At 38.8% G+C, this 19,813-nt stretch overlaps 1 protein-coding gene across 2 annotated transcripts in view; it reads right to left on the reverse strand.

The window, feature by feature from the left end:
* Positions 1–19,813, reverse strand: part of LOC117400283 (sodium channel protein type 4 subunit alpha-like) — a 165,461-nt gene that overhangs the window by 26,629 nt on the left and 119,019 nt on the right. For both annotated transcript variants that reach the window (XM_059023366.1, XM_059023365.1), the window contains 3 exons: positions 10,237–10,360; positions 6,393–6,547; positions 4,870–5,043 (listed from right to left, as the gene is read on the reverse strand). In XM_059023366.1, coding sequence (XP_058879349.1) covers positions 4,870–5,043; positions 6,393–6,547; positions 10,237–10,360 — 453 coding nt within the window. The remainder of the gene's footprint in view (positions 1–4,869; positions 5,044–6,392; positions 6,548–10,236; positions 10,361–19,813) is intronic.

Below are 19,813 nucleotides of genomic sequence, written 5' to 3' on the forward strand. Positions count from 1 at the left end.
AGCACTGGCCTTAAAAGGAGGCAGCTTCCTATGAACAATTTGCCTCCACACTGCAATCTCTGTTAACCATTCAGCTAGGGTCAGCTGACTATCAGGTGTCTGCCTGTGCTCCGTTGAAAGCTCATTCTTTCCTCTTTCTGTAGCATAGCAACACAACTGTGCTGCGAGTCAGAGATAACACACTGAATACAGGGGAGTGTGTGGGACTCGTTAATTAAAAAAAAAAAAAAACATGACAAACATGAACAGAAAAAAAAACAAGGACAGGTCAACAGCAGTATCAAAACAAAAACCCCAGTCAGTAGGCAGATCTTCTATAGATAACATAAAGACTTAAAGGACAGTGAACTGTTTTGTGTGATATAAAAGCCACGGTCACTTTAAATTAACAATAAACAATCTTGAATAAAATAATACTACATACATATATGTAGACACAGTGGCTTGTTATATCGCCCCACTGGACACTTACAAGTATGACAGACAGAAGCAGGTTGCGATGCAGATGTTCTGACCTCAACCTGAACTTAGCGGATGATTTGTGCAATGCACTACTCACCTCTGCAACCTGAACTATGACTTACCCTATCGTAAGAAGCTTCTGAAGAGATCTGTGGAACGGAGGGGAGGGGGGGCGGGGCAAACCAAACAAAGTAAAATGAAGGTTTGAGCAGGTAATCACTCCACTCTGTCCCTTTACTGGGGGCTGCAGCAAAGGAACCCCGTGCAATGAGATTCATACAAAACTAATGGGTGAAAATGTACAACGAAAATAAAATAGGTTTATTGAAAAATTCCTTTTCTGGGATTTTTACAAATACATACATGAAGTCTTTCTATCGAATGTACCTGGACTATTATTTAAGATACCATATTCTCTACAGTATGTAGAGAATATGTTCCACAAGACCCTGATATCTAAACAAACAGAACCGTACTCCACATGCAGCTACAGACATTGTTTCCTATTCAGGAGTAGATTCAACTCTTAAATACAGAGCTGCTATTTGATTAGCACCTTTTACCTGGTGTGTGGAACTCTTCAATCAAACGTCCGCCCTATCAGCATAGCACTGCATTTGCAAACGTGTCACAAACTTGTGTTAACATTCTGTAAGCCCACTAACATGTTAAAATATGAAACCATTTATATCAAACATGTCACAAACTTGAATATCACAGAGCTGGGCTTCGATATTCAAACAATACCACCACCGATACGTGTTTTATAACAACATTAAAATGACTGAAATCATTTCAGATTTCTGTTGTTGTTTTGATTTGGGCCCCGATTTCTTTCAAACGAGTTTAGTCAAGAAATATCAGTTACCTATCTGCCTGCATATTATTTCAATCCCAGCAGATTTCATTTCAGAGAGATGCGCACCTAGGCTGAAAATTGACAGAAGAGGCCATAAACAGGGTTCAAAATGAATCTGCGTTGAAAACGAAAGTAAATCCGCAAGTTAAAATCATCCCTGAATTAATTGATTTGATATAAAAAGTACACATTTTATTGCTGTTTATTTTGAAAACGTACTTGTGGTATACATAGAATACTAAATGATTGTGCATGGTATATGGTTTTTATTCACCATAGGAGGATGTCCTTACATTAAACCCCTCCTCCTGTGGCAAATAAAAACTGTACACCACGAACCATCGTTCAGTATCCCCTATGCACTTCTCCTCTAGAAACTTTGATTGAATGTCACCACAGACCAGGTAATTATCGCAGACATTTTTTAATCTTCTGTCATCATGATGAGTCCTAAAACTTGAATGTAAGCCCTGTTGTAATCCCTGAACCACAATTACTTCAGACATACTGTACTGTGTGTAATTTCTAATAGTCAAGCAACTTTATTTGTGTCTACAGGTACACAAATAACTTTTCTTTATGTATGTATGCCATTGGAATTGAAATTTCTTTTAAATAATGTGTCACACTTCCAGTTCAATGAAAGTATAAAGTACAGGTGAGCTGGAGAGACGAACATGAGAACTGATTGACTGGGTAACAGGTCTCTGTTAGCAGGATCAAACACAGCTGTTTTGTAAAGCTATACATGGGTAATGCATGTTATTTTATAAATGTCCAGACCCCCTAAATTCACAAAGATATATCAATTATGTTATGGTCCCAATATGGTAGAGCCCAAATATGTGAGACAATAATAGTTGGAAGTGATCAGGTGATTCGAGCTAACTAAATATATCCATAAACCTTACCTTCTGTGCACATCCGAGCTGTGCAGGTTCCATGTGCAGGTTTGAAAGAAACACATGTTACTGTATAGCAAATAACATTCTCTTAGTAAAAACACAATATTCATTCGAGGCACATGTTTCACGTGCACAATAGGTAAGATGTATGGAATGATTTCATTACCAGTTGTTTTTTAAATAAACATAAATCTCACAGATCTTCTCAGCCAATCAGGTTCTGAGTATGGCTGTCACTTCTCTATGGGCCCTCTAAAAAGCTACCAGCATGTTAGAATGTTGAGACTTGCTTTAACAACGACATACATTCCATGTTCTGTAAGCTAAATTACCTAGAGCAACACATAACCTATAAATATCATTCTTCTGCTCAGAACACCGAACCATCGCTGTCAATTATCCAGCAGCTAACAACCACTGCGTCAGACATTAACGCCTAAATAAAACGACTTGGCTACAGAGCCAGACATCTTCTTAAAGGGATAAGGGCAATTTCAGATGCTCTCGCGCTCCACTGGTGGCACTGGCTGCTAGTGTGAGCAACTCAAGCACTAATTAGCTTCTAACCAGCCCCAAGACAAGCCCACAGAACAGAGCAGCGACATCATCGGAGCACTGCTATTGTAATGATATCAAAGCCTGTGGACTTCACAGCCTGCACTTCACTTCCTGATGTGTGCTTGTTTTGTTTAAAAGGTGGAGTTCTAAGAATAAAAGGCTAAGTTCTAAGAATAAAAGGGGGAATTCTCACTCCACTCATTAGTTTGCAACCTCCGGTTTCAATCTGCTTATTTTAAAGCCAGGAAGAAAAGGTTCTTGAGAGTTGGGGGGAGGTTTAACTACATTTAAAACAAGCTGACAGTAATATTACAAAAGAAAATATTGCAAAATGAGAAATAATCAATTTGTGCATAGACATCTGCGACACATTTTATTCTAATGTTACTGACTCATATACCGCTACATACAAAGAGTAGTGGAATAAAGCCTTATCAAGTTCAGAGATAGCACCACCTGCTATAGGCATGGCATCACTTTTATCTGAGAACATGGATTCACACTCATGCTTTATGCACAGGAACACATGCCTCCATTTGGCACCACAGGGGCTGCAGCAGCACAATCATTTAAATGTGTCCTATTTTTAAATTGCAATCTGTAAGCCTTACTTTAAAGTGACATTGGGTCAGATTAACTAAGCTTAACTCTGGTGCAAACAACTGAATTAAACCATAAAGTCTGTAAACTTGGATCTAAATTAAAATCATGCATGCAAATACTGAAGCAAAATCCTTCCCAATATCTTATTTACAAAACATCTGAACATAAGAACCACCATCCAACTTTCCCCCCTATCTTTGTAGCATCTAGGCTCCGATCCTGCCTCCACACAGTCTAGTGCTGGTGGCCAGTGACGCTGCACTATAGCTGCTGCCACTCCAGCAAGACCTGCATATGAGTTGGTGAGTCTATTCATTCACATGAGGGCAGCTCATATTCGGCAGCAGGCATTGAGGATCATTCCCATGAACATATTAATCAACCGCACAATGTTCAGTGCCCATTACTGTATGTTTGACAATGACATGAGTCTATATTAACCATTGGTATAGGAAATGTTTACAGCTAATGAAAAACAAAGTGGTAATAAGCCACACGCTGGGGGTCAAACTCCAGTCCTCAAGAGGGGCCGCAGGGTCTTCTGGTTTTCATTCCAACTTAAGCTCCCAAGTAACATAATTGATCAAATTATTTTTTCAATTGGACATATTTCATATTTTTCAAGGTCTTTTACAGTTGATGATTTTTTTTTAAAATGCACTTGATTCAAGGTACACTTCCTATGAAACATGTTAAGTCCTGGAGAGAAGTGTTCAGTTTGTCCAATTAATCAAATAATCAGCCCAATGAAGTAAGTGAGAGCTGGGGTGGAGCGAAAGCCAGCAGACACTGCGGCCCTCCAGGAGCTCAGTGTGACACCCCTGAGCTACAGTACGCTACTTATTAACTGTTAAACATGAAAGTGCCCCTTAAAATCCTGATCCTGACCCACCAATACAATCACCCTTTATGGCATGTTTGCCTGCAAGTCGTTTGAGAGAGGGCTTGCTTTTCATTTCTGATGTATGGGTCTCTATGCTGTATTGGAATGTAAGTCATGTTCTTTACTATTCTTTACTAGAATTCGTTTTTGTTATTTTAGATTATAATGTGCATTATGTGTATACCATGCCCCCCTGTGTATAATGCACATGAATACGTTGCCTTGCGATACCTCTTTTGTATAACGTGCTCTCATGTAAAACACGCATCTTTTGTACACACACTTCTTGTAAAACACTGTAGTATACCAAATAGAAATAGATGTTATAGCCTCAGAATTATGGTAACACATTTAAAGCATATGCTTACCGGGAAAACAGTCAATAATTACTACTACAAGCTTTGGGCAATATTGACTAGCAGTTCAGACTACTCAGTTTTAGCTTTGCCAGAGATAAAATGTTGGCTCAAACACATTTGAACCTTTATCATGAATGCAAAAGTGCTTTGTGTGTCACATATTTTTTTTAAACAAATTCAGATAAAATCATATCAGCATGCATGTATAATTTATAAAGTACAAAGAAACAGTGTACTTACATCCACGATTACAAAATCGAGCCAGCACCAAGCATTGGTGAAATACTTCTTAAAGCCATACGCTATCCATTTCAGGAGCATTTCAAGAATGAACACATAGGTGAACACCTTATCTGCGTATTCCAGAACGTTTTTTATCACTTTTCTTTTTTCTATGTTGACATCTTCAAATGCCTGATGGAGAAAGAAAAATAATGTATAATTAACCGCCCAGTCTCCACAGAAATGTGCATAACAATTATATCTTTTCAAAATAAACCTGTATAGACTGCTATAAATACCAGAAACAAAATTCCAGAAAAAAAAGTGCCCTTATCAATGTAGTATCTGTGTATTGATATCACTGCTAATGCTAAATATGAACAACATTAATTATTAGGGTATGCAAAAAAACAATAATAATGTGCACTCTCAGTAAAAGACAACAACAATAATGAGCTATGGCACGTGTGTCCTTTACCATGCATAAAGAACCGAAGCACAGCATGGAACCTGTTCCATTTTGTTGGTACAGATTGCTTAAAAAATGCCTCTGCATATTGTGCTGTATGTGGGTGAATGGTAATGCCTGCTACAATGAAATTAAGCAAAGTATCCAGTATTTATGGCTTTAAACAACAGAGGCTCTTAATCCTGGAAGGATAGCTAATGTCTGGTACTGTGTGGGCTGTATCCACGGATGTGGTGGTGCTGAGGCTTTTAATCCAGACATCAGCCCACATTTCCTGGAAATAGATGAGCACAAGTCTGGGTCTTAGACATACCATATACATCTATGTCTATTTATTTGTTTATTTATTTATTAGCAGTATTTCCATCTATATAGAATATTTTTTATTGGGAATTCCTCCAAATCAAATTCTAGTGTTTTCTTCAGCCATTTATTAAGGGTCAGTCTTCACTGCCGTGTGCAACATGCAGTGTAAAGCTACAATCTGAACAGAAGACATTAAGGGAATCTGTCTGCAGCCTCTGGTTTGTTTCCCCTCAGGCGGTATTATAATTAGGATTAAAGTCATGTCAGATAGAACAAGCATAAACCTCGATCTCTACAACATGCAGAACAATTTAAACCAAAAAAAGGCTAAATTCATTCATCATGTTACCACTTTTGGATCTATATTTTTTTTATTTTATCTACAGGCCATCTGACTATTAAAAACTAAGCAAACTTACAGCCACAGTCCACATTCATACCAATGGCATGTTTCAGGAACCCCACTCCACCACCACTCCACCCAACCTCAGTTCTAAATCATAGGGAACATGAAGCCCAGGGGAAACTTGGGGTTTGATACAGCAGTTGCCTCAAACTAGGTCTCCCAGTCTCCTGGAACCAGGTTTAAAGCCACGGTTCCTGGAAAAGTTCCTGGCTTCACGTTCCCTCAGCTTAAGCCTCCAAGTCTGGTGTCAGCTGTTGAGGTTGCGGGGTTTCCTACACAGGGACCGTGAAGGCCAGACTACAAGAGGTCAACCCCTATAACATGAACTACTAAGAAAACAAAGTAAGCAAGTCAACTTACAAGAGCTCCACTGCTGAGTAGAATCATAAAGATGATAAAAGTTTCAAACCAGCTGTGCTCCACAATTCTGAAGCAGGTTTTTCGAAGAGTCCACCAGGCCCTGCCGACTCCCTGTGTGGTGTTAATGTCACAGCATGGGAACCGACGTACGCACGCTGATCAAAAAAATCCAGGTTTTAATAACCCTCAGAACACTTACAACAAGTCAGGCAGCAGCAAGAGTGTTAGTGTATGCATGGTCTAACCCTTCCCCCTTTGAACACAAAACCTGAAGCTGCATCTGAATGCTGACAGGATAACTGGCAGCTTACCTTGCACCAGATCAATGTTTTGACAAGAAGCCTTTGTCTGCTGTTTTACTGTTTTTTTTTGTTTACTATTCAGTGTTTAAAGGTATGACTGATTGTTTGTTACAGAACAAATGTGGGCAAACATGAAACTTGGTGTGTAAACTTAACCAAGTCTTCGGCCCATGAATTTAACCCTCTGACAGTCTTTTTAGAGTTATGCAACTGTTACCAGGTTTTTATTTTCTCCCTTTTTTAAAGATGGGGAGGGTGCTTTTTGGGGGAAAGGATTAAACCTGCATTTTCAATTGCTGTATAAACAAACATTTTGTTTTTAAACTCAAACTTGGGCCTAGTTTTCAAAAAAATGTAATACAAATAAAATAATGCTGGCATAGCTATTTATTTAGAAGTTTGGCATTTTTTTAGATAGTTTTTTTAAACATGCTGTTATTTATGTCATGGTTGGGTAAAGCTTAAATGTAAAGGTCCAGAAGTAAGGACATGAACAAAAATAACAATTTGTTGCACCTCTGTTTATAACAGCAATTTTAATAAATATTGAAATAAAAAAATTAAGACCTCATTTCAGCTTTTGAGAAATACAATCACAATTCTTTCGTACATTATACAGATACTATTAATAATAATAATAACAATAAAACTAACAATAATAATACTAACAATATATAATCATGAAAGCATTCATGCACATCAAATAAAAGAAAGGTGCTGGCCTCTCCAGGCTCATCCAGTAGTTCTTAGCAATGGTAAACCTGCCATGCACACCTCGCTTGGTTGTTGATATTTGTGTAAACCTGCCATGCACACCTCGCTTGGTTGTTGATATTTGTGTAAACCTGCCATGCACACCTCGCTTGGTTGTTGATATTTGTGTAAACCTGCCATGCACACCTCGCTTGGTTGTTGATATTTGTGTAAACCTGCCATGCACACCTCGCTTGGTTGTTGATATTTGTGTAAACCTGCCATGCACACCTCGCTTGGTTGTTGATATTTGTGTAAACCTGCCATGCACACCTCGCTTGGTTGTTGATATTTGTGTAAACCTGCCATGCACACCTCGCTTGGTTGTTGATATTTGTGTAAACCTGCCATGCACACCTCGCTTGGTTGTTGATATTTGTGGAGATGGGACTGACCAGTGTAGCAAAATCCTTTTACATTTTATTTACTTAAAAACATTTTGATTAGAACAAAACAAACTCTCCTCTCCTATTTCATGACCTCGTAGAGACATTCTTTAATATGCTGTATATATATATATATATATATATATATATATATATATATATATATATATATATATATATATATAATAGATGGGCGTCAGTGAGTTACAGGAAAATAATTTAACATCTAGGGTTTCTGTGACGTCATAAATTATGAGACCAAAGGTCGAGTTTATAAACTGTCACAGAAACCCGAGATGGAATTGTTTTCCTGTAACTCACTGAAGAGGCCCATCTATTATTTTTTATAATCCACGGATTCCCTTGTGATGCTAATATTAAAGAAGTGGTTCAGCAGTACAGTTGGGTTTTTTAAACGTAGTGTTTCAGTGCTGTACAGACGTTATATGTTGTTATCTGTTAGTGCTTTTTATTTGGATGATTGCCTTTACCTTGTTTTAATTTCCCGTTCCTCTCCAGTTTCTCTGAGATACGCTTTACATAATTTTTTTTTTTTATTAACGTATACTCATTTTGTTGACCATTAATTAACATTTCTGTACTGTGGGTGTTGTCGAGTGATTGAAAACTAGACATTTTGTGTTTGAATTGAAATTGATGGTCTTGAGGAGTCGATGGGTCAAAGTTCAAGTACAGTATATTTTCTTCTAGAGGAATTATGACTTTTTGTGAAATGTCTTAATTTCCACTAGGGACTCCTCTAAAACCACCCAATTAATTCAGGAGACCTGAGCGACCTCCAAAGGTAAAAACAATCAGGTCTTGTCTACTGACGTACTTTGCTGCTTTGATTTCTTCACTATGTATGCCTCAATGTAACTTGAACGTAATACAGTAGCTGTCTGTGTTCCCGTGACTACTTAATTATTTTTTTTTTTTGTATAGACTGGAGAATGGAGTCTGACTGCCTGAGATCAGTTTCACACATCAATATCAACACTTTGCATATGACTTTCCTGTCCTAATCCAGTTTTAGGCCTGTTTAATGATCAGTGTGTTGGGTAATCTCATTGCTCCTACTTGATAAGAGATTACTGCTGTTACCCAACTGAAACCCAGTATCAACGACTCTTTAAAAGCTTTCTGTCACATGTCCAGAACAATGGAGCAATTGCATTGCAATTGCATTATGACATCCTGTGGTCATCTGACTGTCTCCATTACTGGCATCTGAGATGCTCTGAATTTAATTATTTCCTTCAACCCTAAAACAAGAATATGGTAACAAAGTAGTTGCAACTCAATTTGTAACGACACTGAAACCCTTACTTAAGAAACGCAGCCTTACAGCCCCCGGGAGTCAACATTAACTGTGTGATCAACAGCCTAATACAGCAATTAAAAAAGATAAAGGCAATGTAAACCCTTCCTAATGGTAACAACCTCCACCCTCACCCTCTCTCCTCTCGGATACCTCCATACAAGCACACGCATCAGCCTACGTATCTGTGTTTCTTTATCTAATGGGGTTTTTGTGAACTGTGCTGATTCCAGTGTTAAAGTACTTTTATGTGTTGGCTGTGTGTAACAGGCAGAGGCTGGGCACTCCTGTAACTGTTCAGATTTCCTGAGAATAAGCCACGGAAAAGGAGCACTTCCTTTAACCTAATGTAGCACCAGATACCATATTTTAAAATGGAAATATAGAAAATGCAATGCAACTGCACGTTTTAGACATCTGTAGCTAATGGAAGAGCAAACGAGGAAAGATTCAAGGGTTATGTTTTTCAGACACTAATACTACATGACAATTGGTAGAACTCAACATGTTCTGTAGAAACCAGCATACGCACTCTCCTGAAGGCTGAATGTACCTTGACTCGTTGCATTCAAATCGCTGGAATTTAATATGCTTAACAGCTAAGCTGGGTTCAGCTGTTGCAAATGCATTTTTCTGTCTCTTTACTGCCTGTTAGAGATGGTGGGATGTCCCATTGATTATGCTTAAAAATTTGATGCTTCAAAAAAGGCAATTCCCTATGTGCACAGTGTGTCTGAGAAAGTGAGAGAGAGAGAGTGAGAGAGAGAGCGTTCATTGATTTGTTCAATGTGGCCGTTGGAGGGCACTGGTGGCTTCAACCTTGCTCCTAGCAGTCTGAGTTTCACATCACACAATGAAAGAATACAGTACAATGGACATAAGAGAGTAGCTTGTCTGGGGAAGGGTTATGTAGGAAAACATGCCCGCAATACCTGTTCTGGAGCTACAGTATATTAAAGAGAGTCTCCAGTGCTTTTAATAGCTACATATTCAATACAGATTAAATATATTCAACAAACATCACAATTTCAAAGAAGCAAATATAATGTAACCTGTTAATGTATAATTTGTGTCCAACTTACTGTGGGAAAAGCAGTCCTCTGGGTCCAGGGCCTCCTCGTCCAGTTCTGAATCATCTTCCTCATCCTCCCCAGGCTTCCTCAGGTCCACTGTGCTGCCTTCAGACAGGCTGATCTCATCCAGCTTCTGGTGATTGAGAGTAGGGGAGAGTCAGGGGGGTGGCACAAAAGCCATGTGCAGGTTCTACTGTACATAGCTGCAAAAGTGAAGTCTGAGTTACTACTAGAAAATCTAGAACTACTAATAGTGAACCATTTACGTTATATGTCAGAGCCAAGGTTATGACAGGTATCACCTCAGTGTGTAAAAAAGGTGATAGCTGTCAAAACTCTCTGAACCCATCTATAGCCAGGGTCAAGGGAGATGTCCAAACCTTATCAACAGCCACTTACTGTATCAGTTACCCTTTCTGACAGCTGTGTAGACAGACACTGATTACGGTAACACTTTACATTGTGCCTCTAATTACTGTGTATTTACATAGTAGTTACTTAGGAAATGCATGTGTGCTTACACATCATTATAATGTTATTATGCACAGTTACAATGTAATTAATGTGTAAATCTTTTTGGATGATATAACCCTAAAGGTCTCCACACACCAGCTATATCCTAAAACACTGGGAACATTTAAAAAAGACGAGATTCTGTGCTTTTATATGAGATCCTCCAGTAGAGAAGATGGGTGTGCTAACAAGGGACGAGCCTTGATGGGTCGAATGGCCTTTTCTTATTCCCAAACTTTTTTTTTTTAATTTACGTGACCAGTTATTATTTTTATTTATTTTCCCGTAATTTGGGATGTCCATATGTTTTTTATCCTCACTGTAGCGAGCCCCCATGCAGCACAGAGGGCATATGAGCGTCCTCCGATCTTACAAGCCTAAAGCCAGAATCGCCTTTACGCTTAGCAATCCAGAGCAGAGGTGGGTGCGCTACCGATCCCGGAAAACAGAGATCAGTCCTGCTTTTTATCCACTCTGAATGTGCTCGGTGTCTGGCCAGTAGGCTTTGCTGTTGCGCGATGAGGAGAAGCAGTCCCTGCCAGTTTCCCAACCCCCAACCCTGGAGCGCTAGAGCCAATGAAATGCCCCCTTCGGAGTTCCCAGCAAAATTCGGCCTCTGTGACTCATCCTGTGCTCCCAGCGGCAGCGCTTTAACTGGATGAACCACTCGGGGGAACCTTTGTTCTCAAACTTTTCTTATGATCTTATGTTATGTATACAAACCCTGCATCCAAGACGCTAAACCAGATTGAATAAATATAGTAATTAGATACATACATACATACATACATACATACATACATACATACATACATACATACATACATACCAGTGGAGGCAGTGCATCCTCCAAGTAGGCAGTGCATCCTCCAAATTTCAGTGAAAAAAAATTAAAGCAATATATATATATGGCAGAGAAGGAGGAGAAGGAAAAAAATTGCAGTCCGAGAGGGGTTGCAGGACTACAATTCCCAGAATGCTCAGGGACTGCCCTGTAACACCGGTAAGTCACCTTGGATAAAGGCATCTGCCAAATACATAAATTATTTAGAAGAAGAAGAAGAAGAAGAAGAAGAAGAAGAAGAAGAAGAAGAAGAAGAAGAAGATGTATTTGAAGTTTTAAGGGGACCCCAAGCCCTCTGCCTTTTTTCTGCCTCCTCATTTTTTTGGCCACCGGCCACCACTGATACATACATACATACCTACATATGTATGCACACGCTTACAGTGAGACTCAGTTCCTAAGTGATTTTATTTTTAACTTTACATTGTGGTAACTGCTACCATATGTTATGATCTAATCTGTTTGAGAAATGACAGCTTTGGTTTCTACGAAAGGGTTATTTCTAGGAATTGTTAGGAGATTTTGATAAGATAAGGAAAGCCCGCAAGATGTCGGCAATGCACTCAACCAAACGACCCAAACATCAGATGTCTTTTATATTTCAGATTCTGCCAACGCTTGCATCTTTTTGACATTGAATGAATAAAAATAAAACACTTGCCCTTACAGTCTCTTATATTTGCGTGGTTCTGGAGATGTGGGGTTAGTGACATGTAAAATACACATCTGTATTAAAAAAAAGCTGGATGTAGCTGCATAAGACCTTTACAAAGTCTGTAGATGTATACAGCAAGTTTATCTATTCGTGGTTGAATGCTAAAGAGACTCAAGAATCAGAATGAAACATCATACATTCAGAAACAGAAACAAGTTCAGTTCAGAAACATAGCTATAATAAAACCATGCGTGCTTCCTCTCAGTCTAACCCTTCAAAGACTTATCTGTGTGCACACAATGTATCCCAAAAATGCCTTTGTGCTTATACTGTTCAGTGCGGATGTAAATTGATCTCAACCCCCACGTATACTTGTCTCTTATATTGTGTAACACCTGCTAGTAGTTTTGCTGTTGTTTAATGTTTCACTGTGTTCCCTGATACTAGACTTTCCTGGTCCAAAAATGCTCATTTTGAAAATGCAATTGCCTTTAAAAGAAAAAAGAAAAAACATTTTATCTGCAGTAGCTCCTAGTCTTTTTAACAGATGCATTTGCTCTAGCACAAGGCATACAAAATGCTTTCACTCTAGACTATTGAATAAAGTTGTTATGGTTTAGATAACTTCGATTATGCAGAACGTTTGTGCGGTCTTGCAGTTTTAGTTTTACTCATTGACAGACCTTCTTAACAATGCAGTAATGTCGGCCATTGTGACAATCACATGACACTTCCAACATGTGCTTATCTGCATCAGACATAATAGAACAGGCTTCAGTCTAATTCAACACTAAATCCAATAGGGCAGCAGTGTGGAGTAGTGGTTAGGGCTCTGGACTCTTGACCGGAGGGTTGTGGGTTCAATCCCCAGCAGGGGACACTGCTGTTGTACCCTTGAGCAAGGTACTTTACCTAGATTGCTCCAGTAAAAACCCAACTGTATAAATGGGTAATTGTATGTAAAAAATAATGTGATATCTGTATAATGTGAAATAATGTATAATGTGATATCTTGTAACAATTGTAAGTCGCCCTGGATAAGGGCGTCTGCTAAGAAATAAATAATAATAATAATAATAATAATAACCTTACCATAGCCCTGGAACCATGACCCTACATGTTCTGTATATTCAAGTGTCATCTTTTCTTAGAGCAATATTAACAGGGTGCCTTTGAGGTATAATCATGCTCTGTCAGTCAGTCTGCCAAAGCAGGATAATACTATTGCACAGTAATAAGGGTAACACTTTACAGTAAGCAGATCCAATTACTGTGTAAAGTAGTAACTTAGGAAATACATGTGTTCTTACACAACATTACAACGTGTAAATCTTTTTACACCATACATGTAAGTACACAATTGTATCAGAAAAGGGTCACGGTTAGGTTTAGAGTTAGGGTTAGGGTTATATCGGGTAAAAAGATGTACCTACCCGTACCCGTACCTGTAGAGCAGCGGTTCCCTAACTTCTAAATTTCAAGTGGTGTAGATATTTTACCCACAGACCACTTTCAGCATGAGACCAAATCCATATTTATTGTTCAAAGTACAAGTAGCCCCTGCACTACGCTTTGGGAACTTCTACTGTAGAAACATGTACTTGCTGGCCATATGCAAACTTCACTTGTAAGCATGAATATACAAACCCATCCATTTGTGGGCATCTTTGTAGCAGGTGGACGAAGGTAAACACGACTTTATAGTCTGTGTCGTGATGACAGTCACAAAGTGCTACAAAGGGTTTCAAACTCATTACGCTGCTAGAAACAGAAATGCAGTTTCCTCTCTGATTCAACTCTCTTCATGGTTCATAATGTTATTATTATTATTATTATTATTATTATTATTATTATTATTATTATTATTATTTATTTCTTAGCTGACGCCCTTATCCAGGGCGACTTACAATTGTTACAAGATATCATATTATTTTTTACATACAATTACCCATTTATACAGTTGGGTTTTTACTGGAGCAATCTTGGTAAAGTACCTTGCTCAAGGGTACAGCAGCAGTGTCCTCCACCTGGGATTGAACCCACAACCCTCCGGTCAAGAGTCCAGAGCCCTAACCCCTACTCCACACTGCTGGCCAAAATAAAACTTTCCTGGGGTAAGGTCTGAATGAAGGGTTAAAGACTCTTTCAAAAGCTCTATTTAGTCCAGTTCAGTAAATTCTATTTCACAATTCCATTGGAAAGAGGGTGTTGGGGGTGGGGGGTATCACATGAATGTAGTTTAAACGATATATATAGTCTAGTACCCATTATTGATAGACGTTGAAGGATAACAACCCATAATAACCTTTTTTTTTTTGCAACCTACTAATTAACCCACAGACACTGCTCCGGATGGCTCTTTAAATGTGATACATCCGTTCAAACAGACAAGCTCACCAATCAGGCCAAGAGAACACTACTGTTACCTTGAGTAAAGTCTTGGAGTAAAGCTTAACTGGGTTGATCTACAGTACTTTCAATTAATTTGATAACAAGTATTATCTACTTATTATTATTATTATTTTTTTTAAGTAAAATCATATATACAATATGGATGGTATGTGCTGGTACATGTACATTAAGGTAAGCATGGAATCAACTACTTTGTTACGCTATAAGGATCCACACAGGTGCAACCAACCACAAACTACTCTCCTTTACAATGCTATTGTGGTTAATTGTTTACCATAGTTTCCCTTTCTCATACTTTCTTGCACATGCCTTATCACTCAACAATGTAAACCTAAGGCCAAGTGGGTCATTGCCTTAGAAGATCACCTTATGTCAATGTCAACATTAGCAAACTGGTTATTCTATCATTGCTATCTGATCAATAACATTTCCCTAACACAGGTTATTATGTTGTTCTGATGTCTGTGTGTGTCACCTGCAATATCAGGGGCTATCAAGGTTTGAAATGTATTTTCAGTCATGTAAATTATAGGAGACTTTTTACTTTGAAGTAAGTAAGAATGTTTTGTGTATATATGAAAGGGTCAAGTGGGGAGAATAAGCTTGATGTTTATCCAAGGTTAAAGTAACCATCGCTTTGCTTAATTTTCAGCAAACATACATATACAAACTACAATAACCTTGTTCTGTGTCCCAGGTAAAAAATCTCATAGAGCCTCAAAGTGCCGTCATGCTTCCCCAGGAGCCCATATATTTGACATATATCCATTGCTTCCTGCTGGCACTCAGCACTCTGAGGCACGGGCTGCTTCTCTATGTGTGCGAGTCATGCTATGTGCAGTGACGAAACTGCCAGGAGACCACAAAAGCTATCGCCATAGAAGGTCTCTGTTGGAGGACTCAACGATCCCAAAGAGACCTCTTGTCATTCACAACCCCTCGGGTATGAACGTCGCAAAGAGAGTCTTCCAAAAATAAACTGCACTGGGCTTTACTGTGTGGAGCCTGAGCCCACTTCATCCTGTTCAGTTGTTCCCGACTCCCACTGACTTTTCCACGAGCCACGGACAGATGCCATGCCTGTGTGGTTTTCGGTGTGTAAAAGGAAAAGCCTTTTCGCCGCCTCGACAATGCGAATGTGAGATTTGTTTTCTCCGTAGCTCCCGGAAAGGTGACTGCACAGGATGGGATTACTGCTTAATTAACGCTGTCACAGAATACCAAGGTCACAATGCACTGAGGGAACCGGCCCAAAACATGCCTGCTGTCAAGGTCAGAATCTTTAGAGTTGTGCTGGGGGAACTTTTACTGGGACAATTTTTTTATATTTCCTACAGGAGATATAAACTCACCACTACACTAAATTAAACCATTTACATAGCAGTTACATAGGACAACACTGACTGCACAAAACAATACAACGAGTGAGCATTTAAAACAGAGGCAGGGTGGGGTTGGGATGGGGGTGTAACAGGTATACAACTGGAATTGGACAATTATTTAAAACTAAAGACACACTTAATTATCCACTACAAGAATTACTCATTCAAAAGACACTTTTAGGGACAACAAATAATAACAGTTACAATCAATTAATAAATCTCTCAATGTAGCTCAATGAGAAGCTTTTCAAACAGCTGTAGAAAGCTCTGAAAGTTAACATGCAAACGGGTGCATGCCTTTCTCTCTTGGTGCTGCTGTTTGACTGTTTTAAAGCAATGGCTTCAATGCCAGCATTCCTACAGCATATAAGCTCCAGTATTACTTTCCTTATGCCCTCATTTCCCCCTATTGCTTTACACCACATCCACATGGCCCACACTCCATGTGTGCGACTCAGAGATGCTTGGCATCATTAGATGCTACAATGCCCAGTGCTCAGTGAAGCCTGGTATTGTTGCACATACCAGTGGTATTTACCATCAACACCGGCTTAAAAATAGCCTCAAAAGAGAAGGGGTACAAAGCCGTGTTTACCGTGTTGCAAACAGCAATGAAATAGGACTCGGTATATCATTATCAGCCTAGCTGCCATGTGGCAGCTTTATCCTGGCACAACTGCATCCTGACTCAGGTCTGCGTGCACATGGCGAAGATATTTATGTGGTCTTTATCAAAACAACTAGCAGGAAATACCTGAAATTTCAGCAAAGCAAGCTTGTTTTTTTTATTTTTTAATAACGTCACCTTATGTACTGTATGTGGATGTTCCAGATTTAGTTTTCTCTGTGCGTTTTTTTCATGTATTTTTTGACAAATTGAATATGAAACATCTGCATCGCAGGGTTTTACAAGGGAACATTCTTTTTTTTATGTCCCCATGCAATTTTACCAATGTAAATTATTATTATTATTATTATTATTATTATTATTATTATTATTATTTATTTCTTAGCAGATGCCCTTATCCAGGTGACTTACAATTGTTACAAGATATCACATTGTTTTTTACATACAATTAACTGTTTATGCAGTTTGTTTTTACTTGAGCAATCTAGGTAAAGTACCTTGCTCAATGGCACAGCAGCAGTGTCCCCCCACCTGGGATTGAACCCATGACCCACCGGTCAAGAGTCCAGAGCTTTAACCACAACTCCACACTGCTGCCCATAAATTAACTGCGTGATAAATAAAGAGAATGGGGAAAAAACTGGCTACATTATAGTGGATACAGATTTTTTGTTTCTACCAAAAGTTGTATAAATAACTACAGGTATCTGAATGTATGTAATGCAGTATTACTTTAAATTGATTACTTTTAATGTGTTTATTCTAAGTGCTTTAATAGTGTATCACCATATTCCAGATAATCTGTGAACAACAGTAGCAATCCAATAATACAGCTGTGTACTCCTATATAAGATTGCCCGGGACAATGTGTGATTGTGAATTTAGGAAGCACAGGAGCTAGCATATCAAACAGAAATGAATCCTGACACTTACTGTCACAACTTTCCTGAGACCCATAGCTTTCAGATGGACATAAACAAATAAGACATTTACAGACATTTATGCTGACTGCAAATACTTTAATGTATGTTTTTGGAATACATATGGAACAGACACACAAGGTTCATATAGTACAGTATATGAATGGTTTCAAATCTGGGTACTGTATGTATTTCCTCTGCTTGTGGTTGATGATGAAATATAAATCATATCTATCAGGGCAGGTGTGCTAATGCAAAAGAAAAGCCATGTCACTCAAAAAAGACCACTTTGATGACCCTGGACATGATTTGATTTCCCATGTGGGGGGTGACCTTGACAAATAACCTTATTACCTTTTTAAAGCAGGTGTCAATCGATTGCCAACACAAAAGAATGAATTGACCTAAGAGGTGGAATGACCCTTGTTGGTCCACTCTATAGTTTATCACTTATTTTATGGTGCAATCCAATCAGCTCACAGCAGACATGGAAACTGCAAAATCCATCGTAAATATAAACAGGACTGTTGTCAGAATTGAGGAGAGAGGGCTTACACATGGATAAGCACCTTGAACTAAAATGAAATGACTGTCATGTACTGACAGCGTCTTCATACAGTATACCAGCCGGTCAGAAGACATTCTGTGAATTACATTTCCATCTGATTAAGCCATATGTCACAGGCAGTGTTGTGTGATACAGTGTCATTACGGATTCTGTCCTGTCCCGTCAGTGAGATGAGATGAGGTTAAACGGGTTCAGTACATTCATTTGGGGTACAGGTGGAACAAACACCGTAAGCGCTGTGGACCTCAAGTACCTGAATTGTGCACCCCTGCCTCAACTTACTTAAAAAATTGAATAATTATTGATATACTGAAATATAAAATACATTTTAAATAATAAATACACCTTTTTTATGAATATCCTGGATAAAACTCCTTATATACTCCAGCACCCATTTGTTTTGTAGATATTCCAGCAGTTCAGTAGCTCATCAGCCAACAGGGGGTGGTACTGAGTACCCCCTGGTAAAGCTAAAGCACTGTGGTACTGAGCACTGCTTTGGGGTTTGTAACGTTGAGGATCCTTGCATGGACTGAATAACTCCACCTGGCAGGCATCATGGGAAAGCTATCCTCCTAATGGCACTGATTGCTGTAAATCTAATAAAGGAGGCTTCTGGCTAATTATCCTGAAGCCTGTCTTGTGTTTTGTGTGAAGTAGGATCATGTAGAGTCACACATTCATTCTGAAATTAGTACTTTTTTTTCTATTTTCCTAGCAATGTGTCTTTTTGGAAGACAGAAAACGGTACTCTGTCCCTTTAATCTGAGGCATGGGGATTATAGATCCTGACAGCGCTCCGCACTGAAGGGATTTGTTGCCTCTCCAGCAGCTTTGGAGTGGTTAACCTCTGAGAGGAGAGCTCCCACTTCAGCGCCTGACAGTCAGCCCACAATCTGACATGCACCCAAAACTGCGAGGAGCAGCTGGGTACTTCAAGGGCACAATGGAAAAAAAACTCCCGTTAATAAGACAAAGCAATTTTCAAGTGCCAGCAAGCCTTCATTCCAACATAAACCACCTGGGACACAACAAGCGCCACATCTCTGGACACCTTGCCACATTCACATTGTTTATTTTTTTTTTCGCTGTTACCTGCACACTGCTTTTTTTTACTGAGTATTCAGTTTTTTTTTATTTTACTATGTCCCTATTAAAACTAGTAACTTGCAGTTTTAAAACCAATGTTAAATTGCTGAATTCAAAAACACTATTATTTAAAAATATGAATATTTGTACAACAAACCTCGTACAGAATATATTTTTGCATACAGTGTTTAAACTGTTGTTTCTATTAGTTTTATTTTGTTTTACAACCGCTTACATTTGTGAAAGTAAAACAACAAGTTTAACTTTGCAAAAAATGTCAAGCTTGGTGTAATTTGAAAGATGGATTGGTCTTGTTTAAAATAAAGAAAACATGTAATTATAGATTTTTCTTGGTTTGTGAGTTATGTTTATTTGAATAAAACATAGGCGAAATCGCTACTGTTTGCCAAAATTCCGAAGAGTCTTCAGAAGGGTTCTACAACTATTCTGGGGTCTGTAGGGTTAAGTAAATGTTCTGTTGCTAATTTGCTGTGCCTCATTCGATGGGGCTTTGTGAGTCACGCAATCATTACAGTATGGAAGAACTGCTGCTGAGCTGCTGCTGATGCTCTGGG

Source organism: Acipenser ruthenus, chromosome 4, assembly GCF_902713425.1.
Source record: "Acipenser ruthenus chromosome 4, fAciRut3.2 maternal haplotype, whole genome shotgun sequence".
Classification (NCBI taxonomy): Eukaryota; Metazoa; Chordata; class Actinopteri; order Acipenseriformes; family Acipenseridae; genus Acipenser; species Acipenser ruthenus.